The sequence below is a fragment of the Myxocyprinus asiaticus genome, chromosome 18 (genome assembly GCF_019703515.2).
Source record: "Myxocyprinus asiaticus isolate MX2 ecotype Aquarium Trade chromosome 18, UBuf_Myxa_2, whole genome shotgun sequence".
In the NCBI taxonomy this organism is placed as follows: domain Eukaryota; kingdom Metazoa; phylum Chordata; class Actinopteri; order Cypriniformes; family Catostomidae; genus Myxocyprinus; species Myxocyprinus asiaticus.
The window spans coordinates 3814242-3839102 of NC_059361.1; the positions used below are offsets into that span (position 1 = coordinate 3814242).

Below are 24861 nucleotides of genomic sequence, written 5' to 3' on the forward strand. Positions count from 1 at the left end.
TACTAGTTAAGTCTTGCCTTAAGAACAGGTGGTGCAACCAAATTAAGCACTGACTCAGTTACAAACTAATTAGTAGTTACTAAGCCCTTAGTGTGAACTTGACGTCCTAACTTACATGAGAACTTACGCACAGCTGGTGCAACCCTGCCCTGATCCCTAGATACGTATATGTGGGGTCTTTTTTAAGGGAGCTCGTGGGATTTTTCATTGTAAAATAATTGTACCCACTATCTCTCTCTCTCTCTCTCTCTCTCTCTCTCTCTCTCTCTCTCTCTCACTCTCTCTCTCTCTCTCTCTCTATATATATATATCAAATCACTTTATTGTCACTCAACCATATACACAAGTGCAATAGTGTGTGAAATTCTTGGGTGCAGGTCCGAGCAACATAGTAGTCGTGACAGTGATGAGACATATACCAATTTACAATAAACATCAGATTTACACAACATAATTTAAACATCTGTTATACACATAATTACACACAACACAATATACAAATAATAATATACAATGTACAGTATACAATACACACAATATAGAATACACATTATACAATAAAAATAGTATAAATAAAATATACATTAAGTTGTATAGTGGTTGTATTGACATCCATGCTGTCGGTTGATAGTCAGCTGCCAGTGTGTTGTTAAGAGAGAATATAATTTATGACAGTCCAGTGTAAGATATAAGAGTAAGAGTAATAAAGTGCAGTGCTGATGTATTTTGATCGTGAGAGATCAAGAGTTGAAAAGTCTGATTGCTTGGGGGAAGAAGCTGTCATGAAGTCGGCTGGTGTGGGTCCTAATGCTGCGATACCGCCTGCCTGATGGTAGATATATATATATATATATATATTTATTAAAAAAAAAATTCTTTTGAAAGACGGGTATTATGTCACTGTGGTTTTGTTGCAATGGAGTTATGGGATGTTTAACCAATTAACAGTGTTTAGTTGCCAGACTGCGCCGTCTCCCGCTCACACAGGGGGGCAGTGAGGGCACGCTGCTGAGATGAGGGTCATTATCCGTTTAGATACTGACAAAGTTTTTCATGAGTTGTACTAACCCCTTCCGCTGGGTGCACACATAAATAAACAAACATTCACACATTCTAACAAATGCAAAAGAACTTGCACATTAAGTGCTCCATATGTCTGTTGTGCTATATTACAAGTCTTACACACACACAAGTTATTTACAGAAAATGTGTCCACCTTTCCAAGTTGTGGATGCTTGTTTAAATCTGTTTCCTAATCAGTGTGTATGTCTTGTTTTCCAGTAAACAAATTCTACACATCATTTAAGCAAGAACTATTTGCTTGAGGTGCACAATTTTTATTTTCTGACAACATAACTATTACTATTGAAATAATTATTGTTATTATTGACAAACTCTTTTTTTTTCTTCTTGTTTCAAGCATGAACCAAACTAATTTTTTTATGCTTATAACAATTGACTGTACTAATGGGTTAAGAGAAATAAACTTAATACAAAATACATTCTCAAGTATATATATATATATAGTATATATTATAATAGTTACAATAATAATTTGTAGTAGTAGTAATAATAATAATAGTAGTAGTTGTATTTTTTTTTTTTTTTTTTTTTTTTTTTTACTGTAAACAAGACAAAAACTTTTTCTTTTTCTTTTTTACAGTATAGCATTGAGAAGTCAGATTTCAGTGAATTTGTTCATTCGGACAATTCAACAGAACTTGTTAAAAGGTGCAAAAGGGTTCCCAGAAGTCACTGCATGACCTCTTATTGTTTATTTTTATTGTAAAATAGATTTTTATCACTATAAATTTGGAATTTCAATTAGGTTATAGGTTGTCAAATCAGGATCAGAAATAAAGAGGAGCTCAAGGCAATATTGCCACTGAAACTGACAAAAATATCCCAGAAAATTTAAAAAATTGGGGCAAAAGAACATGTCCTGAAAGCTTCAATTTCTTACTTGTAACATCTGATATACCAACTACATAATATACTATTGAAGGCCTATTATTACATAAAATATTAGGTCTGATTATTCAGATTGGGACATTTGTTCATTCATTTATTAAAGTATTATTAGTAGTAGTTTTAGTATTTCTGATGCTGTCAAATGCTGTGCTATTTGTTTCAACATTATTGTAAACAACTTAATTTGCACATGCACATGCTCAGAGATGCTCCGAGAACTCACGCACAGATTTCCTGTCAGTTTGTGCCACAGTAGTGTGTGCAGTGGTGTGTGTGAGGTCAAGCATTAGCCTACTTTTCAGTCATTCACTGATGTTTTTACAGAGATGAGATGAAATCTAATGCATGTGTGTTTAGTGGGGCCTTGGGGCCGGAGATGTGGTCATATGATAGAACGTAGAAAGACATCTTTCATTATCAGAGACACCACACGCTTGTCCTGAATCACCTGATCTTAAGCCTGTGAAGGCCAAATTTTAAAATAAATGAACAAAAATGTTTTACCTTTCAGATGTTGTTGTAGTAGGCCTCTGATGCAGAAAAAAGTTTTTTAAAAGTTTTTAAGTTTTAGTAATTTTTTAATGACACGTTGTAATGTTACAGCAGTGGTCAGGGAGGGCAGCAGAAATCCTGTATTTGTACTTGCATTGTCTGAACAAATATACAGAACAACTAAGTGTTCGTTTGCACAGTTGATTGCTTATGTAGCCCCATAACTGTATATACCATGAATAATAATCACACAACAGTCATATTTTTTATGAATTGTTATTTATTTATAAAAAAATATAGGAAAACAGGAAAACATTTTTTTACAAAACTGAACTTAGACTTTGTCCCAAAGTTCAGGTATGGTAGTCCCAAAGACAGTTCTTGTCCTCTGAAAAACAAAGGCGAACATTGCACTTGCGGCATAGCCAGTACTGGTGTAGCCAGTTTTGCAGAGTCTGCGGCGTCCTCTTTTTGTCTTCACTGGTAAATGTGCAACCACGTCCCTGCGTACGTCCACCGGGGGGTGTGCAGATGGCCTCTTAGCTGGGGTCCTGTTTGGTTCACTCCCATCCGAGGACGGTCTCTTGTGAGCATTCAAAGGGCTCCTTGATGTCATCGTCTGTGTTACTGGGCTGCCACCGGCTGAAGATGGTCGCCCTCACTTTGGTTTAATTGGAGTTGTGTTCACCTGAATTGGATTAGAACAGAATCAATTAAGATGTCAAAAATACATTAAGATACAAGTCAGATATGTTATAAACAGTGAAATATTAAACATATTACAAACAGTAAATAGCAGAAATGCATTCTCACCAGGATAAGAGAATCTGCTAGTTCTGCCTGAAACTGTCTCCTGTTCAGCATCTCTTTTGGCAAAATCTTGAGCACTTTGCAGTCTCGCTTGTAGAGCAGCCAGGCGTTGATCATAGCGAGAATAATGGTGTGCCAGAAGGTGTACAGGTACCACCGTTTTGATTTTATGTGGAAATTATATTTGGCAGCAAATGAATCCAATAAATCCACACCTCCCATGAATTTGTTGTAAGTTCCCACAATGTAAGGCCTCTCAACTTCAATGTAGGTTTTGGTGGCTTTGTCTCAGCGTTTAATTTTCTGCACAGGTTCTGGACCAGCAAAGGATGACACAAGTGTCACCGCCCTGTTGTCAAACCATTTGACAGCACAGATGTTGTGGTTCCCCTTGACTCTGAAGTCAAAGCTTACTCTCCCACTCTTTTTCAAGCTCTTCTCGTCTGCAAGGTTACAGTTGGGTAGGTATACCTGTCTGGCTGTTCCCACGTAATGAATTCCCACACAGGTGAAATAGTTGTCTGCATAGATTTTGTAGTTCTGCCCTTCTGGAAGCGTGGAAGCGAGCTTCATCACAACGTCCCCTGACAATCCAAGTTCAGATTTGGCTCGATGTCCATTGACACTTTGGTACACCACTTTGCCTTGGTACACCTCAAAATCACAGACCATGCCAGAGATTTCACTTCTCACCCATAATTTGAACCCCCACGGGTGTGGCTTTCCTTGCAGATACTGCTTTATGCCGCTGAATTTCCCCTTGAAAGGGATCATCATCTCATCCTCAGAGTTGTGTTCTTCCGGTACAACCTGCAGACACTTCTCTCTGAATTAGTTGAGCCAAGGTCTTAGTTTCCACAGTTTGTCTGTCTTTTCTGTCTCTGGCACTGTCAAGTTGTTGACAAAATGTAACAATCTCAGCAGTTCTTGGAATCTGTTGCGTGGCATCACATCTGAAACTTGGTTGTACCGCAGGGCTGTCTGGAAATGAGAGGTTATCATTGCATTACTGTGCAAATCAAACCGTACAGTGCCATTTAAAAGTTGCATTACAAATTGAACATCTGGGTTTCAAAATATAATTTAAATCTGTATTGTGTGCCAGCTTGAGGGCATGATGTCATTAAAGCAAAAGCATGGACACATCTAGAGGTCAACCGATATATCGGTTTTGCCGATTATTCGGCACTGATAACAGATTTCTGGAACTATCGGTTATCTGCAAAAATCCACACTGATAGTTTTCCCCCGTTGCGTCCGGTGCTGGAGTGGCTGGGAAGGGTCCGCTGTCATTATATAGTATGAGAGTGGCCTCTAGAGGTGAAATAAAAACTATCACTTCACTGAAGCCTTGTGGTGTTTGTTTTGACACGTGAGACAACACTCTGCATGGAGCAAAACACTTCAGATGCGGATTTAAAACATCAACAACGAAAAGGTATGTCTACAGTACACTAGAGTACATGTTGTCATATCATTATAAAGTAATTCGTTTGTTGACTAGATGCTGCATTAGTAAAGAAAAGCAGTATGTTTGCCGACAAGCCTGAGAGGACGCTACCTCAAGTGGTAGAACAATGTGACAAAAATTCACGGCAAATGTTTAAATGTCACGATTGTTAACATCTATTACCATATATTTGCATTAGTTTATATCCAGCTGGTCACGTTTATGCATTCGTTATCCACCTAAGTTGCATATTTAAAGCTAGTGACGTGAGAAAGCAAATTAATATCTTCATGCAGCCGAGAGAAACATATAAACAAATCAGAAACGCATCTGATTTCAATATTTTTTTTATCCTCACTGTAATACGATGACTACAGATCGATCACATTCTTACGCTAAAACGTCTTACGCTAGACACAGAGCAACAAATACAGTTTAACAGAAAGCAGGTATCTCAATATGCTTTTAAAAGTTCTTTTTAATTAGACACATAATCTAAAAAACAGCACTCCTGCACGAGATGCTGAATAAACAAAAACAAAGGGAAACAAAGACGTTCATCTAGCGCATTTACATAGAAAAACAAATGGATGGTTGCAAAACCGTTCAGTGTGAACAGCCCCTTACAGTTGGTGGAGGTCTTTGGCCGTTGCATCTTGCTCTCTTACAAGCATTTCTCAGATTAAGCAATGAGTTGTTTAAAACGCTTTGTCTGGAAAGATGTTGAAATTGGAAATGTGTGTCTTGAGATTCTTGCATTTGGTTCCAGTTTGTTGTGTTGTATTTCATCTGTTTGAAGAGCCCCTGACCTGTGCTCATAGTCTGAGCCGCTTCACCACCGAGTTCAGCCGAATACCACTGCTGTCTGTGAATATTGCTACTCTACATACAACTGTACTGAATAAAAAACAATGAGGTATTTCACTGTTATTATGAAGCTTGAGTCGGGGGTAGTAGGAATCAGTGCAAGTGTAACACCATGTGAATGGTCTACTGAAGCATTTTCCCCCTTCATTTTACTTTTGACTTAACATTTGAGAATATGGACCGACTAAAACTTTTCGTTTATTTATTTTATGCACATTAGTTAAAAATGAAATGCACTTTTTTAACAGCCAGGATAGGAATGTTCTATGCAGTAATATAACAGTGTTGAATGGTTTATGTATTTATTGTGGACTAAAGACATAGGAGTGGTGGTGGCGTAGTGGACTAAAGCACTGAACTGGTAAGCAGAAAGTTGTTGGTTCAATCCCCACAGCCACCACCATTGTGTCCTTGAGTAAGGCACTTAACTCCAGGTTGCTCCAGGGGGATTGTCCCTGTAATAAGTGCACAGTAAGTCACTTTGGATAAAAGCATCTGCCAAATGCATAAATGTAAAGAAACAATGTCAATTTAAAAATCAGCTGACTTTAAAATTAGAATATTAGTTCATATATATTAATATTTATATATTTATTTCATTTAAAAAGGTGCAATACATATTCATGGTTCAGTCAGTACTGTTTAATTTTGTAATAAAGTTCAGCACTATTTTACTTTGAGTGTTATTTTTTCATTCAGTATCCATTTTTCAAAAACTATCGGTTGATTAAGCGGTTATCAGCAGGTACTGCCCAACTTAGTTATCGGTAAAATCCACTATTGGTCAACCTCTAGACACAACAAATACTAATGCGTTCTGAAATAACTGTACTGAAGTACTGAAAATGCAACCCTGACACAACCCTGACCAGCCTCATCACAACCTCAACTAAGCTTTACAGGACTGGCAGGACTCGCTGCAGTCACAGCTGTGTGTTTGCAAGTTCTTCTGTTCTCCAGAGAAACAGAGAGAAAGAGAGAGAGAGAGAGAGAGAGGTGGAGGAGGAGAGAAGAGAACTAGAGCGTGTAGTCAGCAACCTCCATTAACACACTCACTTTAAGTTGTATGTGCATACATTTTCTAGGCTGTTTTACAGGACTGTACATGTGTTGTGTTAGTAACAGTTTTGTTAGCTATGTATACAAGTGGATACTCAGAATAAACCTCAATCTTGGTCCAGTAGGAGCACTAACACAATTACAAACATGTGGCAGTACAGTTGCACTGCCAGTTAAACATTAAGAAGTACAATAAATCAAGTCACAAGTTAACAGGGTGAGCTTTTATGTATGTTTCTTCAACTTCAGGCACTTTCAGCCCTGTGAATTTTAAGAAAGTAAAACACTCTCACTAGTTTATTTGTTTTGTCTACTGATAATGTCTAACAGTGTATGTACATGCATCACAGGAGATTAATGTCATTTTTTCAAAAAGTCATAAAAATTCCCACCACAGTGTTATTTCTGCACATCTCAAATTCTGTATTGTGTTGTGCTGGAAATGGCATTGATGGAAATTACATTTTTTGTGTTTTTAAAATATAATTGGTCAACTCCTTTGTCTTGCTTAAGCTAATTGCATAGCTAACATTTTATGTTTTCTAAATACACACAATTACATAATATTTTTACACTTTTTGCATAATTTGGGAAAATTATTGGAAATGACGGCCAATAAAAATATTCTGCTCACAAGTGATATTTACCTTGATTTTTCTTGATTTATTTCAAACATCACTTGTCTCATATTTCACCTCAAGCATGCACTGTGCTGACTTTTTTAGGCGAAAAAAAAAAAAAAAAAAAACTTTTTAAGATTTACACATTTCAATTTAATAACAAAATTCCATCAAATTGAATTGAGTAATCTTTAACAAAATAAACTAAAAAATTGTAATTAATTTTGGAATATATATATATAATTTAATTTGATGGAATTTTGTTATGTAATTGAAGTGCACACTGTAAATCTTAAAAATTGGCTGAAATATTGTTTGAAATATACTTTTGAAAAAAAAATACTTTACTAGGGGTAAAATTGTTTGGTGTTGTGGAAACGGATAGAAATCATTTTTACACAATAAATATTGAATTGGTGTCAGTCTGTCTCCCTCATGTTTCCTAGGACTCTTATTTTGAAGTGTTTTCCCGGACTACATTTCCCATAATGCGCTCTTCTCATCACTGCCATTTGTTCCCCATCATTCTCACCTGTTTTCCTTTCCCTCATTAGCCCGTGTATGTGAGTGTGTGTAGTGTGTGTGTGTGTGTGTGTGTGTGTGTGTGTGTGTGTGTGTGCGCGCGTGCGTGTGTGAGTGTGTGCATGCGTGTGTGTGTGTGTGTGTGTGTGAGTGGGCAGGTTTAAGTGGTTTATGAGGACATTTCTTTAGGTTATAAACTGGTAATTACAAGGGTATTATGCTATAAATGTGGTTTATGAGGACATTTCTAGTGTGCCCATAATTCAAATCACTTAAAAAACATACTAAACGATGTTTTATTGAAAATGTAAAAATGCAGAAAGTTTTTTGTGAGGGTTAGGTTTAGGGGTAGGGTTAGGGTTAGGAGATAGAATCTATAGTTTGTACAGTATAAAAATCATTATGACTATGGAGGGTCCTCACAAGTATAGCAAAACCAACATAAGTGCGTGTGTGTGTGTGTGTGTGTGTGTGTGTGTGTGTGTGTGTGTGCGTGTGCGTGTGCGTGTGTGCGCGCACTCTAGTTTTGCATTTGTCAGCTCTTGTTTTTGCTGTATGAGTTCACGTTTGTTTGTTTCACTGTCGTCATCACCGTCATTAAAAGCCTGCACTTAGATCCAGTGTCTCACGTTGTTCCTAACATACAGACATATTTGAGACTCTTTCTACTTGTGACAATTGGTTTGTTTATTTCACACTTTGTTTAGATGATCATAGTTTTAAACATGTAATAATTAGTATTTTTATCATGGATTTTCACAGTTTAATATTGAAAGTCTAGGTCTGGGAGAAGGCTAAAACAGTAAAATCTATACATAAAAGACATTTGAAAAGTACCAAAAATAAATGAAGAAGGCCTGGTTAAAAGTTTACATGTCAGTTTTAACGTGACCTTCAAATAACAAAAAGAAAAACGTTTAAATCTGTTTGTTTGATTAAAAATCATCCTATGAGACATGAAATTGACTTAAGTGAAAGAAACACCCACAGCCTTTGTTCCTAACATAGAGACATATTTGAGACTCTTTATATGTACTGTATTTTAACTTGTTACGCTTTGAAGAATAGTAGATATAATCATTCGTTCATTCATTCACTTACTCTCATGCATGTATTCAGTCATTCATTCACTCACTGTCTTTAAAGTGAAGTGTGTTGTGTTATAGGTGGTGTGTGTGGAATATGTTAATATCTGAGATCTGAACTGTCTCTCAAACTGACATTCAACAGTATTCCTTTTAACAGTCTGCATCCATGCCCTGCGGTGTGTGTGTGTGTGTGTGATGCTGAAGATCTTGATCCACCCTGAGATAGTATAGGTTTAGAGTTGCTTGTTTGGAGATACGTGTTCAGGCTACAAAGTTATGTCAGACTATAGGGCCATAAAGTGTGAATACAGTCTTACTGCAGAAGTAAATGTGGCATATGTACCTTTGCCCTCTGCCTCACCTTTGTCTCTCTCCATACATCACTCTTTCCTCAATCATCCCTGATCTCCAGTCATCTTCTCTTTTACTTCCACATTCTTTCTCTCAGAGAAGCGACACACCTGAAAAAACTCATTACCAGACAGTGCCAAACACTCCTCTGACTCATCCCGACAGATAGAGAGAGTTACCAATAAAAACAATGAATGAGTTTAAAGATGCATTCAATCTGTCTTAAATAAATAGTTCAGACAAACATGAAAATTATGTCATCATGTACTCACCCTCATGTTGTTCTAATGCCGTATGACCATTCTGGTCTCATAGAATCACGTGACTACGCCTAATTTATATTTTTGCAAATGTAGAAATGTATACCCAGACTTACAACATTAAACCATGAAAATACATTATAAACATAAAACATTTTATATGTATAAAACTATGATAATCTAACAAAGAGTAAAAATACAGTACATAAACCATTTCAATATTTATTATGTAAAAAAATATTTCTATATATTTTGTTCTAGTTATGACTATCCCAGAGTTGTGGTGCCATTTCCAATTTTGCCCCTAATTAAGTTAGTGTACTTGTTAACCAAGTCAATAGAAGTGTCAATAAAGAGCACACTTGAAATAAAATATGAGATGATGTTTGAAGAAAAATCGAGGTAAATATCACTTATAAGAATATTTTAATTGGGCATCATTTCCAATCAAGCTGTAAATGTTCAGATTAATGCAAAAAGTGTGAAAATATCATGAATTGTGTGTTGTTAGGATACATAAAATGTTGGCCATGAAATTAGCCATATCAAGACAAAGAAGTTGGCCATATTATTCCAGATATTTAAAAATCAGCATAATTTCCAGCAGAGAATTCTAGTGAATACAAAATTTGAGATGTGCTGGAAATGACACGAAATGTGGTGAGAACTTTCATGGCAAAAATTACATAAATCTCCTGTGATGCATGTACATACACTGTTAGACATTGTCAAAAGACACATTTTAAACATTAGAATAAAAAAAACAAAAAAATGTTTTAACAACTTGACTTTCTCAAAGTTCCCAGTGCTAAAAGTGCCCGAAGTTGAAGAAACACTCATATACAGTAAGCTTATTTAGAATAGAGATCCTAGTTTTAGGGTATTTTCAGACCTGTAGCTCATTTTATTTGTTTTGAAACGGGATAAATTGTTACATTGTTGCATTTTCTTCGTGGTTCGGTTCGCTTTCACAAGGCAACATTTCAAAACGGACCAAAATTGTGTAAATAAAAGTCACATATGAGCAAACTGTCCCCTCATTGGCCACAATATTTGTGCAATGTTCCAGGACTTAGCGCATCCATTGATATACCAGTTAGACTGCAAACTGTGATCTTCGAGAAAGTCAAGTCGTTAACACATTTTTTTTAAATTCTAATGTTTAAAATGTGTCTTTTGACAATGTCCAACAGTATGTTCATGCATTACAGGAGATTTATGTAATTTTTGTCATGAGGATCCTCACTTTGCAACTCAATCTAGTGAAAACTGCGCTCCTTGTCAATCCAGCCAAGTCTGCTGTTGAGCACATAACTGTTCAGCTGGGTTCATCTACAATAAAACCATCCAAAATGGTCAGAAATCTAGGGGTAACCAACTTAACCAACTCAGTTTCACCAGCATGATCATGTAGATTTATGCTCTAAAACATCAGGAAAATAAGACCCTTCCTCTCTGAACATGCCACACAACTCCTTGTTCAGTCTCTTGTCATATCTAGACTGGATTACTGTAATGCTCACTTAGCTGGCATTCCTGCATGCGCAGTTAGACCTCTGCAATTGGTACAGAATGCAACAGCACGTCTGGTTTTCATCGAACCAAAGAAAGCGCTTGTTACACCCCTCCTCGTGTCTCTGAACTGGCTGCCGGTTGCTGCATGTATCAAGTTCAAGGCTCTGATGTTGGCATACAGAACAGTCACTGGGTCTGCTCCAGCTTACCTAAAATCATTTCCCACCAGAAGCATGCAGTCTGCAAATGAGCAGTGCCTTGTCATACCGACACAAAAAGGCACCAAATCACTTTCCCGGCTTCACTGTACCTCATGGTTGGAATAACCTTCCTAACTCCATCCATGAAGCAGACTCCCTTGCTGTCTTCAAAAAACGGCTAAAGACTCATCTTTTCCATGAAAGCTTGACCATACTCTCTTATATGTAAATTATTCTTGTTGCACTCTAGTCTGTCTTGGAAAGGATTTTTCTGATGCAATTGAAACTTTGTGATGCAGCATTTTTCCTACTACTATCTCCTCGAGATGAATCGCTTATGTTGTGTTATTCCTCTTTTGGATAAAAGCGTCTGCCAAATGAATAAATGTAAATGGAATAATATACATGTAACAACTGAAAACTGTTACAAAAATTTAAGTATTATTTATGTCACACTTATGCAAAACGTCGCTGCATGGTACAGCGCATTCCAGTCTGAGGTAATGCTGGAAATTCACATTATCCGACACACGGATGATATGAGTTGTAAAATTTATGTCATGGTTATTTTTATCTGTCATGGTTGCTTTTGCATTATTTCTGCATTGAAAAGTGCCTGTTTTCACTTTCAGAGAGCTCGCTCTATCGCTCTCGCACGCACACACACACACACACACAAACAGCAGAGTGAAGCCACGTCTGTCGAAATGTTGCTGACGCCTTCCTACTGATCGTACTAAAATTACCTCAGAAATGATAAAACATGCAATGATGTCTAATATAGTCACCAAAAGGCTATATGCACATTTTGATTATGAATTACAGTGATGTACTAATGTTCATACAGTATGTCTTCTCCAAAGATCCATCAGGTATGTTCATGGTTTTTATTGGGATTTTGTTTGGTTCTTTGCTCCGTTGGGTCAGATTGCAATCTCACCACAAGCGAACTGCTCCATAGTTGGTTTGCAATCGGTTGGAGAATGAATGTTTTGGAGCCGATCAGAGTGCGATTGCCATGTTCATATATGCCATTCATATAATGCAGTGTCTGTGTAAGTAAGAATGCTGCAGCAAACAGCTGGTACATTATGTTGTTACGTATTGTCACCACTGCAGTGATCTGTAATGGTGTGATTGTGTGCACAAGCTTTGAGTTTCAAGTCTCATTGCCATTCAAAAAAAGAGCGATAACACACATACTGTCCAACCATTGTCTTGTTTTATTTCCAAGCGGTCTGAATGCACGATCATTTAATCAACCAATCCCATTGTCCCACCACGGACATCAAAGAGAGAGAGAAAAAGTAGAATGCCACTCCAGTGTGTCCCTAACCAATCTCATTAGCCAGGAGGTGGAGCTTAATGCAGTCGTAGTCGCATCCATTCCAGTCAATGAGCATGCTGCAGTCGACTGCATTGAGAGTGAGAGTGTGGAGCATTTTCATCACTGTTCTCTATGGGACACACACACACACACGCTTGTTTTCACTGCTGCTGCCGAGAGTGCAAGAGCGAACAAATGAGTGAATGAACAAACGTGAGCTTTTTTCTAGCTGGTTCATCCCCAAACCATCTGCCCCTCCCCTCCTCAACACCTCCTTCTACTCCTGCTAAAACACTCCTTTACTCCTCCCTCTCCTCCTCCGTTGCTGCATCCACCAAAATCACCCATTCATCACACATTGGACGCACATGCGAGAGAGAGAGAGTGGACAGCACTCCGGTGAGACGTGAGTGTGGAGAGAGAGAGAGAGAGAGAGAGAGAGAGAGATGGGCGGGCGAGGAGAAGACAGGGTGATAGGTGAGAGGGCATGAGCGGGATGAGTGTGTGATGAGAGGAGATGGGGGGAGCGCTTGGAAGGAGAGACGCCAGAGAGCGCAGGACCAGAAAGCCACGCAAGGGTGCCAAGAAATCCAAAATCAACAGTAAGGTATCCCGTCTCTTTCTTTCACACCTCTCTCTGTGTCTGTCCTCAACGTTTGTCTGCTTGCCGGTTAGGCTCTTGATTTACTCCATCATGTTGTGCGAGTGTGTGTGTGTGAGAGAGTGTATTCGTATTGCATTGCATTCCATCAGTGTGAGTGTGTATGTGGTGGAAATATACAGAGTAACTTCCTTTTAAATGTGTGAGGCAGTTTATTGCAGGGCAGAGAGAGAGAACTGGCCACAGGGCTCAACAATAAGGATGATTGCTGCTTATATTTTTCATAAAACAAAGCTATAATGTAACTTTAAGATGGCTATAAATGCATACTCACTCTTTTTGCTGGAAAACATTGGCATATGATGCAAAGCATAACTGATGCTTCTAAAGGCTTGGTTACATTTCCTTTGAGCTGTGAACCACACTTATATGTTTTTGTTTGAAAACGCAATGATTTTGATACGTTTATGCCTTTTGTCCACACTAAAACTATGTTTACTTCCACCGAAAACAGAGCATTTAAAAAACGCTCTCCATTACTGCTTACTTTGGGAAACGATGACATTAGGAAACTGGTAACAAAGTTTCCTAAAGTAGTCTGAGGCCATGTCCACACTAACCATGTTTTCGTCTAAAATCACAATAATTTTCATCCACACTAGAATGCTTTTGCTTCCACCGAAAATGGATCATTTAGAAAACGCTCTCCATTACTGCGTAATTTGGAAACGATAACCTTAGTAAACTGAAAGCTGAGTTTTTCAAACAAAAATGTTTTAGTTTGGTTGTGACCTGAAGAACGCAAAAACTACGTGTCAAGCAGTCCGCACTAATATGTTTTCATCTGAAAATGTTGCTACGTTAGCGCCTTTTGTCCACACTAGAATGATGATTTCCTGCACCAAAAAAAGCACTCTCCATTACCGCAATGATTGGAAAATGATAACTTTAGGAAACTGACTTTTTTTTTTAGAAGGAAAACAAATCAGCATGGATGTGGCCTGAAATAATTACATGCCAAGTAGCTTTTAGTTTTTTTCGTACTAATATATTTTTGTCTGAAAACACAATAGTTTTACTACGTTTAAGCCTTTTGTTTAGATTAGAAGCGTGTTTTCCTGCACCGAAAATTGAGCATTTCGAAAAGCTCTCCATTAACATATACTTGGGAAAACGCTAATGTTAGGAAACTAAAAAACTGAGTTTTCGAATAAAAACGGATTAGTGTGGATGTGGCCTGAAATGCGCAATAACTGCTTGCCAAGCTGTCTGAGTCTATGGCCACATCCGCACTAATATGTTTTTGTCTGAAAACACAATAATTTTGCTACATTTACGCCTTTCGTCTACACTAGAATTACGTTTTTTTTTCCCCACCAAAAATGGATCGTTTTGAATGTGCTCTCCATTACAGCAATCTTTGGAAAACGATAACCTTAGGAAATTGAAAATTGAGTTTTAGAAAGAAAACGGATTAGTGTGGATGTGGCCTGAAATGCACAATAACTACAACACACACGCAGAACAGCGATTCCGTGTCGGTGATCAAGTGATGGAGAAAGGACCTCTTAGTGCTATTTGTTCTACAAAACCAGCCCAGATGGGACTTTAGACAGAAATCAAGTACTTTGCAGCCTCTGTAACACACAAATTAATTACCGCAGAAGCACGTTCATAGCGGTGCTTGACGCTGGCGTTGACACCCTGACACAAATTGTGAATGTGGCTGCACGATTGCTGTAGCAAAGCAGATAGCCACAGTCTACCGGCAGATTAATATTGTGGAGGATGACAGTTTAAGACATTTAATTCCTATTACAATGAATATGCAACATATGTGAGGATTAGTTTTTTTCAATTATTCAAGCTTCCAAATAGACTTAATTAAATAGTGAAACATTTAGTGTTACTTGAATTGGTACTTTTTTAGTTAATTTCATAATGTTAATAAAGCATTTTGTTTTCTTTACTAAGAAGGAAATAATAGCACTTTTACAGGAAAGGGTCAAATTTCAGCAATTTCAAAATCTATGATTATTCACAATTGACTATGAAAAATCGCAATTTAAATTTTTAATCAACTAACAGCAATATTTAAAACACAGTAATTTAGCGTTTAACCCTTTCGTCTACAACATAACATAGTTTTTCCTCCACTAAAAACAGTGTTTTGAAAACGCTTTTTCTTTTTTTTCTCCCCTTTTTCTCCCAATTTGGAATGTCCAATTCCCAGTGCGCTCTAAGTCCTCGTGGTGGAGTAGTGACTCGCCTCAATCCGGGTGGTGGAGGACGAATCTCAGTTGCCTCCGCGTCTGAGACCGTCAATCCGCACATCTTATCACGTGGCTCGTTGACCGCGTTACCACGGAGACATAGCGCGTGTGGAGGCTTCACGCACAACTCACCACGTGCCCCACCGAGAGCAAACCACATTATAGCGACCACGAGGAGGTTACCCCATGTGACTGTACCCTTCCTAGCAACTGGGCCAATTTGGCTGCTTAGGAGACCTGGCTTGAGTCACTCAGCACACCCTGGGATTTGAGCTAGCGAACTCCAGGGGTGGTAGCCAGCGTCTTTATCACTGAGCTACCCAGGCCCCCCTCCTCGAAAACGCTTTCTATTACCACATACTTTGGAGAGCGATGGTGCTAGAAATCTGAAAACAGGATTTTCAAAGAAAACGGATTAGTTTGGACGTGGCCTGAAACTTGCACATAATGACTTTTCAAGCAGTATCTTTTTATATGCTGCACTTTTTACTCTGGGAGACTGAAGTTACTTCATTACTTGGACCAAAAAGTAACTCATTGCTAAAATAATTTTGTCGTACTTTGCGAATATTCAGTGTAGCAAATTACGAAGCACTGCACACACAGAGGTCACTGCTAAACCAAGCAACTTTATGTTGATCAGCACTGCGAAATTGCATGTTTAAGTTCACCATAATTGAACCCTATGCGGAATTCATGTTGGGAAATTATGCCATCGGAAGTCCATCAGGCAGATTTATTGATTGTGCAGACTCCCATTGAGATGACTATATTTCACTGTGCAAGGGTAAATTTAACTGAGCCTTAGGCAGCTAGAAAATGTTACCAAATCAGCACAATTTGAAATCCAAATGTTTGCATTTGCATGGTGTAAAATATAGTGATAACGAAACACGCATGCCCGGCCCCCTAAGGCAATTGGACAATCCCTATTCTTGAGCCCTGGGCTGATAGGAGACATAAAGACTTTCTTCAACTGGAAAGCCAGTGCTTCGGTGTACACACACTCTTGACTGCTATCTCGACATCGCACGCTACACTGAACACATGCTGATAAAAGACTCCTGTATATGTGTGTTACTGTTTGAGCAAGTACTGTACAATAATTGAGATTCAGTGCATCAAGCATTTCCTATGTATTCTCCCATTTTTTGCCATTTTTGTGGTTGCTTGTTACTTCTTTTAATGCCATGCCTGGAATTCTGATCATGTATGGTACCTGCTTGTGGATTTGACATCATGTTGATCTGCGGTCTTGATGGAGATGACACCAGCTGTGATGCGTAATCTCTTGATTCTGTGAAGTAACTGGAGATTTAACGAGGACTCTGAGTGGCAGCCGGAGCATTGTGTTGCGCAACGGAGCGATCAGACAGATCAGATGGGATGTGGAGGTGTAGACAGGCACAGGAATGACAGGTTAGGGTAAACAGTGTGGTGATGTTCAGGTGACTCGTTATTTTAGGGACACATAGAGCAGGTAAGGTAAGACCACATAAGGTGAATGTGGGCTTCTGGCTATTAAGAGAGTCCGTTTTTTTATACCCATGGTCTTTGAAATCCTAAATGGTAAATACAAGATGTTACAAACAGAGTTTTATAGCCTCATTCCATAGCATAATTTTTTTTCCGTTTTCTATGATGCTTTAGGAGAACTTTAAGAGTAAGATTTGTGTTTTTTGGGAAAAAAATAGCCTTCACACATATACTGCAATTTGTTTTTATAAAACGTCTTAATATCAATATAATGTAAAAAAGGAGGCCTGAGTAGCTCAGCAAGTAAATATGCTGACTACCACACCTGGAGTCACAAGTTCGAATCCAGGGTGTGATGAGTGACTCCAGTCAGGCTTCCTAAGCAACCAATTGGCCCGGTTGCTAGGGAGGGTAGAGTCACATGGGGTAACCTCCTCTTGGTCAATATAATGTGGTTCTCGCTCTCGGTGGGGTGAGTGGTGAGTTGTGCGTGGATGCCGCGGAGAATAGCATGAAGCCTCCACATGTGCTAGGTCTCCGCTGTAATGCGCTCAACAAGCCATGTGTTAAGATGCACAGATTGACTGTCTCAGATGTGGAGGCAACTGAGATTTGTCCACCGCCACCTGGATTGAGGCGAGTCACTACGCCACCACGAGGACATAGAGCGCATTGGGAACTGGGCATGCCAAATTGGGGAGAAAAGGGGAGAAAAAAAAAAGGCTGCTTTTTGGATTCAGTGCAAATAGGATTTGAATAGTGTTCCATCCTCTGAACTGTCCCGGGACACTTTTATAGGACCTGCCCTCAGGCTTGCCATTACATGACCTAATTAAACCAGAGTAAAGCTCAGTACAGCCACTGAGTACTTACACATCAGCTGCTGACAATATACTCACACACACATGCACACACCTTTATTTCTTCATTATTATTTAACCATTCAAAATCACTCATGCACAGTGATACAGTGATATTATACTAATCACTGTACAACACTATACTGTACTACATTACATCATACTGCACTTCACTAGTTTATACTGTACTATACTACACTAACCTACACAATACTATGCTACAAAATACTACACTATACTATACTACACTACACTGTACTGTACTACAATACATTATTCTGTACTACACTAGTTTATACTGTACTATACTACACTAAACTACTCTATACTATAATACAATATACTAAACTTTACTACACTATACTGTATTATAGTATACTCACTATACTACACTATACTGTACTACACTATACTATAATCAGTATACTTCCCTGTACTTTACTACATTATATTATAATGTTCTACACTAGTTTTTACTGTACTATACTACACTAAACAACACTATACTATATTAAAAAATACTACACTTAACTACACTGTACTTTAATACATTACATTATACTGTACTACACTAGTTTATACTGTACTATACTACAATAGACTACATTATACTACAATATACTAAACTTTACTATACTATACTCAGTATACTACACTATGCTATACTACATTAGTTTATACTGCACTACTCTAGTTTATATTGTACTATACTACTCTAAAGTACACTACACTATACTAACTTTTATTACACTGTTCTGAACTACATTACATTATACTGTACTACACTAGTTTATACTTACTATACTACAAAATCCTACACTTTACTACACTATACTATACTACACTGGTTTAAACTGTACTATGCTGCACTAAACTACACTATACCATACTACACTAATCTGTACTGTATTATTTTACACTGTACTACTTTTATACTTTTATATAGTTTATACTGAACTTTACTACACTAAACTACACTATACCATACTATAATATACAAAAATGGACTATACTATACTCACTATACTAAACCACTGTACTACATTATATTATACTGTCCTAATGGAGTACTATACTATGTCATACATTTTAATTTTTTTATTTTTTTGATGGAGCACCAAGCCATCCTTTCTCCCATTGAAAATATGAAACCCGTGGCTACAATGAACCATGTAAAACCACCTTTTGTCACTTAGTTTTTAGAATGATTGGAAAGGATCACACTGAAATAAGACAAACTGTTGCTTTCTTTCAAATAAAATAAAAAAGGAGAGTGTAAACACTCAAAACATAAAACCTGTCAAATACATTTCAGCACCAAAGAAATTAAACCGGTCAAATAAAAACAGACAATCTTTATTAGACTATGAAAAAAGTGACTGTTCCACAGAGGTCATAGTTGGCAAACGTTAACTACACTGTTGTTGATGCAATTATTTTTTTTATTACCATAACGCCGTGCTTTCACTTCAATCTCTGAAACAGCCACGGGACACCGCCTATAGCAAAACATGTGACTCAGTTGGACTTACAAAATTTAGACATGTAAGTAAAGATATCTGCCACAGACATTATTTTTTTTACATGCAGTTATTATTTTATTTAATTATTGAATGTACACATACAGTACTTTATAACAATGTTAAGCAAGCAAGCTCAGTTATGTAAAGCAAATTAAACAGCATGCCTTTCTTGATCAATTATAAACATATTTAATTTTCATAATTGCTGTTTTAAAGATCATACATTTAGGATGATGTCTTGTTTGTGAAACAAGCTAGCTGCGTATGAACCAGTAGCCTCAACATTTGAGTGACTTTGTATGCACCATGCAAATGCAACATTCATAAAGCTGGAATTGTTCTATAATGGTAATATGACTGCAGAACACCAGGCAGGAAGTACATACTACCTTTCTAATGCATTTTTAAAGAGCTTGCTTTCTGCTCCCTATAATTAAATGACCATAACACACAAGACATAAAAGGGAGAACCTCCTTTCCTTAAGACAATTGCTATTTTCTGTTTGTGCACTTTAGCCACAAATATAAGACACAAACATACTCGTTATCTCCCTGTCTCTCTTTTAGAGCATAAGAACTGATGTGTAAGGCTCACTATCGTTTAGTGAATTAAGCTCATGTTGGGTGTTTTGAGGGTAACATGGGAGTCGATTTTCCAGCAAACAAAAACATTGAAAATGCTTAATTTCACAAATTTTCAATTGACAAAAAACTAGATTAGTATGAAATGTTGGGCCTCATTCATGAAACACAGCCAAACAAGTACTGTGTAGATCATTCTTAAAATATGTTTTTCACTTAAATTGTCTCATTATTAATTTCTGTGAATTGTTCGGAAACAAAAGCATTCTTACATAAATTGCTGTATTATGAATATTTACTCAGATTTATTCTGCTCGTGTTTTGTGCATAAGGCCCATTGAGGTGACACTTTATGCTATAATTCTTTTATGAACTATGTAGACAGAAATTTGTCATGCAACAATTTACATACAGTATTCTGCATACGACAGCTTGCATATGAATGGTTTTATCAATATTTCACATAAAATGGTCATGTCACAATTTCGTAAGAATGGTTTTACAAACGTTTTACACAGAAATTTGTTCTGCTCGTGTTTTGAACGAACAGTACACCTATTCCTCACAACCTCGTTTTCATTTACATCAAAAATAAAATAGCATTAGCCTGTGGCATGTTTAAGAAATATTTGTCATTAAATTGGGATTATGCAAATCAATGCACATGGTTATTAAATGATCTCAATCCAGTACAAACTGTTAGAGCTCTCCCTCCCTCTTTTATCTCTGTCTCTCTCTCTCTCTCTCTCTCTCTCTCTTTCTGTGCATTAGTCAGAGGTTAATGGACCTGTGTTTATCAATAAACTGCATCTATGAGATCTTAAACTACTCTTACCTGTACCTGTAGACAGAGAGTCAGATTATGTGGATTTAGAGGGAGGGAGTGAGTGAGTGAGTGAGTGAGAGAGAGAGAGAGAGAGAGAGAGAGAGAGAGAGAGAGAGAGAGAGAGAGAGAGAGAGAGAGATGGGGGGGGTATATGTAGGTTTGTCACTATTTTTTGTATCCAGGAGGACTCACTCCTGAAGTCCCATTAAGACAAATGGATCTATCAAAGAGCTGTCTGTCATGCGTGAAGTGAATCGCTCTGGTGGGAAACGGTGCAATAACTCAACACTAACTCACTGTGAGACAGAGAACTGACACCTCACCACCAGCTTGTCAATTTCCATAGCGTTATAACGAACAGCACATATCCCATTTAAATGTCACATTAACAACATACTGTATGTTGTGGCCATTTCGGTTTTGTATGCCATTAGACCCAATAATGATACATTATGAGCAGTGCTCAATGTGCATTGCAATAATATTAAAAAGTATATTATGGGAAGTATGGGGAATATTATGTACACTGTTGAATATATATTAGGTAATGTTAAGTATTATCTTGGTCTCAGTGAGTCTGCTGGTTTGTTTCAGTTTGTGGTTACATGTTCTCTCTATTGATTCAGGTGTCGCTGGCTTGCATAATCAGCGTTACCATGGGATCCTTGATTGTTTCTATGGTAACGCTGATCATTCCAGCTGATCATCATTAATTCCCTGGCTATATCTACCTCACTTTGTTTTGTGTTCGTCGCTCGATTGTTGTTTGAGTCCAGTTACTTACCACTCTCTCCTTCTGCCCTAGTATATCCTGTATCATGTTTTGTGTATTGGCTGCCAGTCTATACTGTGTGTTAGCCGGGATTGTGGTTACCTTCTAGTCTGTTGTCTCGCCTCTCTTGACGCTTTTCCTGGGTTCCCCTCAGCAATACTTCACTGCACTGGATCTGCTCCACACACGACCACTACGCACAAAAGCCTATGAACATACTACTCTACAGAGGATTCCTCGAGGATCTACATTACATTTCCACTACGCACACAAGCCTACGAACACACCATCCATCTCCAGCTGCAGTCTCGAAGCTTTACCAGCCTAGCTGTGTTTGTTAAATAAACAGATCATTGTTCTCCGCACTTGGATCTTTTGTCTCATCTTTCCTGACAGAACAATCGAGCCAAGATGGATCCAGCGGAGGAGATCAACCTGTGGGCTGCACTTGCTCAATAGAGTGTTTTTGGGTCGCCAGCAGGACCAGATCTCTGCTTCCAACCATGCTTTGAAATGGTGGCATCTCAGCTAGCGGAACTCGCATCACTGGTTCAGTGGGAAGGTGCATCCGTGCGCCTTTTCGCACTGCCTGTCCCCAGCTGAACAGAATTATGACGCCGGTAATAGGGAGTTGTTGGCTGTCAGGTTGGCCTCGGGTAAGTGCCGTCACTGGTTAGGGGGTTTGGGGTTACCTTTCGTGGTCTGGACTGACCACAAGAATTTGAAGGATATACACAGAGCTAAACGTATTAACTCCAGGCAGGCTCGTTGGGCGCTTTATTTCACCCACTTTGATTTTATTTTATCGTACCATCCGGGCTACAAAAACACAAAGCCCAATGCCCTATCCTGATGTTTTGAAGGCAGGACCTCCACCACCTCTCTGGATACCATCCTCCCCGCCTCCCAGGTGGTGGGCATGGTGTCCTGGGACATTGAGACTAAAGTCCGTTCCACGATGCGTAGCACCACTTCGCCCGCCGGATGCCCAACGGGTCTATTATTCGTTCCTCGGTCAGTCCGGATGCACGTTCTCCGGTGGGGCCACTCATCCAACGTCGCCTGTCATCTAGGGGCTGCTCATACTCAGGCGCTCATTAGACAGTGATTCTGGTGGCCATCGCTAGCGCAGGACATTTGCCATTACTTGTCTGCTTGCCCTGTCTGTGCCTCTAACAAGACTTTCTGTCAGCCTCCGGCCAGGCTCCTCCAACCGCTGTAAGTCCCTTCAAGACCCTGGTCCCACATTGCCATGGACTTTGTCACATGTCTCCCCACATCCCATGGCAACACAGTCGTCATGACCGTGGTGGACCATTTTTCAAAGGCGGCTCATTTTGTTCCCCTCCCCAAATTACCTTCAGTGAGGGAGACAGTGGTTGAAGTCATTATCATCACATCTTCTGCATTCATGGCCTCCCGGTGGCCAATGTGGTTTCTGACAGGGGACCCCAGTTTGTGTCACAGTTTTGGGCAGAATTCTGCTGAAAGCTGGGGGCTACTGTAAGTGTGTCCTCTGGGTTCTATCCCCAGACTAATGGGCAGGCAAAGTGGGTGAATCAAGAGCTTGAAAAGACCCTGCGTTGCATCACTTTCCATAATCCGTCTTCTTGGAGCTCTTATTTGGCCTGGGTCGAGTATGCCCACAGTTCCTCTCCATCGTCGTCAATGGGGCTATCACCTTTCCTGTGTTGCCTAGGTTACCAGCCCCCTCTGTTCCCTGCTTAAGAACCCGATGCTCAGGTCCGCACACGCCTTTATCCAACAGTGCTGTCATACCTGGCGGATAACCAGAGAAGCCCTCCTCCGGACTGGCGTTCGTATTAAGAAGTCAGCATATCGCCACAGGTCTAAACCTCCAACTTATGTCTGCGGGCAGAAGGTCTGGTTGTCTACTAAAGACATTCCTCTCCGACTCCCCTCTCATAATCTGGGGCCCAAATTTATCAGGCCTTTTCCCATCATTAAGGTCATTAGCCCGGTAGCAGTCTGTCTCAACTTGCCACCTTTCCTTAGTCGTGTCCACCCGGTGTTCTATGTTTCTCGTATCAATCCTGTTGTCCAGTCTAGTCTTCATCCATCTCCTTCATCTGGTGGAGGGCCCCCCGGCTTATTCCATTAAATGGTTACCCAAATTCAGATGCAGGGGCAGAGGGGTCAAGTACCTGGTAGACTGGGAAGGTTATGATCCTGAGGAGAGATGCTGGGTCCCAGCCTGGGACATTCTGGACCACGCCCTCATCAATCGGTTCCATTTTCATTATGGTGAGTCCACTGGTTTGTTTCAGTTTGTGGTAACATGTTCTCTCTATTGATTCAGGTGTTTCTGGCTCGCGTAATCAGCGTTGACATGGGATCCTTGAGCGAGAGGCACCTGATCGGCATTAATTCCCTGGCTATATCTACCTCGCCCTATTTTGTGTTCGTCGCTCGATTGAGGTTTGAGTCTTGTTACTTACCACTCTCTCCCTCTGCCTTAGTATATCCTGTATTGTGTTCTGTGTATTGGTTGCCAATCTGCGCTGTGTGCGCTGGGATTGTGGTTACCTTCTAGTCTGTTGCCTCGCCTCTCTTGACGCTTCTCCTGAGTTCCCCTCAGTAATACTTCACTGCACTGGATCTGCTCCACATACGACCACTACGCACACAAGCCTATGAACATACTACTCTACAGAGGATTCCTTGAGGACCTACATTACATTTCCACTACGCACACAAGCCTACGAACACACCATCCATCTCCAGCTGCAGTCGGTACCGGGTTCCCTTCTCAAAGCTTTACCAGCCTAGCTGTGTTTAAGTAAACTGATCATTGTTCTCCGCACTTGGATCTTTTGTCTCATGGACACTGTTGGATATACTGTATATTAGGTAAAGTGAAGTATATTATGGGAAGTGTAGTGAGTATTATTGACACTGTTGGATATATTTTATATTAGGTAACGTGAAATATATTATGGGAAGTGTAGGGAATATTATGGACACTGTTGGATATACAGTATATTGGGCAAGAGTAAGTACTGTGTATTATGGGACATTTAGGGAATATTATGGACATTGTTGAATATATGTTTGGCAAATTAAAGTACTGCGTATTATGGGAAATGTAGGGAATAAGGTGAAGTACACTATTGTAGCTGTAGGCAGTATTAAGGACAGAGTTGTATATTATGTTGGTTATGGTGAAGTATATTATGAGAAGTGAAGGGACTAATAAGGACAGTGTTAGATATATATTTTTGGTAACGTCAAGTATAATATGGGAAGAGAACAGAATATTACGAATATATTGAGTAAGGTGAATAATATTATTTGAAGTGTATGGGGAGTTTATGGGTTGTGTTGGGTATATTATGAGCAAAGGAAAACATATTGTGGGGATATGTGTCTTTATTATGGGATGTGTGGTATTTTGG

The 24861-nt window shown here is 39.0% G+C and overlaps 1 protein-coding gene across 5 annotated transcripts in view; it reads left to right on the forward strand.

Annotated features, from left to right (window-relative positions):
* LOC127456258 (SH3 and multiple ankyrin repeat domains protein 3-like) overlaps positions 1 to 24861 on the forward strand; it is a 333686-nt gene that overhangs the window by 59348 nt on the left and 249477 nt on the right. Inside the window, exon 1 of one of the 5 annotated variants that reach the window (XM_051724664.1) lies at positions 13010 to 13139. The exons of the other annotated variants lie outside the window; for them this stretch is intronic. Within the exon in view, the coding sequence (XP_051580624.1) occupies positions 13050 to 13139 (90 nt within the window). The 5' untranslated portion in view covers positions 13010 to 13049. Of the gene's footprint in view, positions 1 to 13009; positions 13140 to 24861 lie in introns of those variants that run through there. 5 annotated transcript variants of the gene reach the window in all.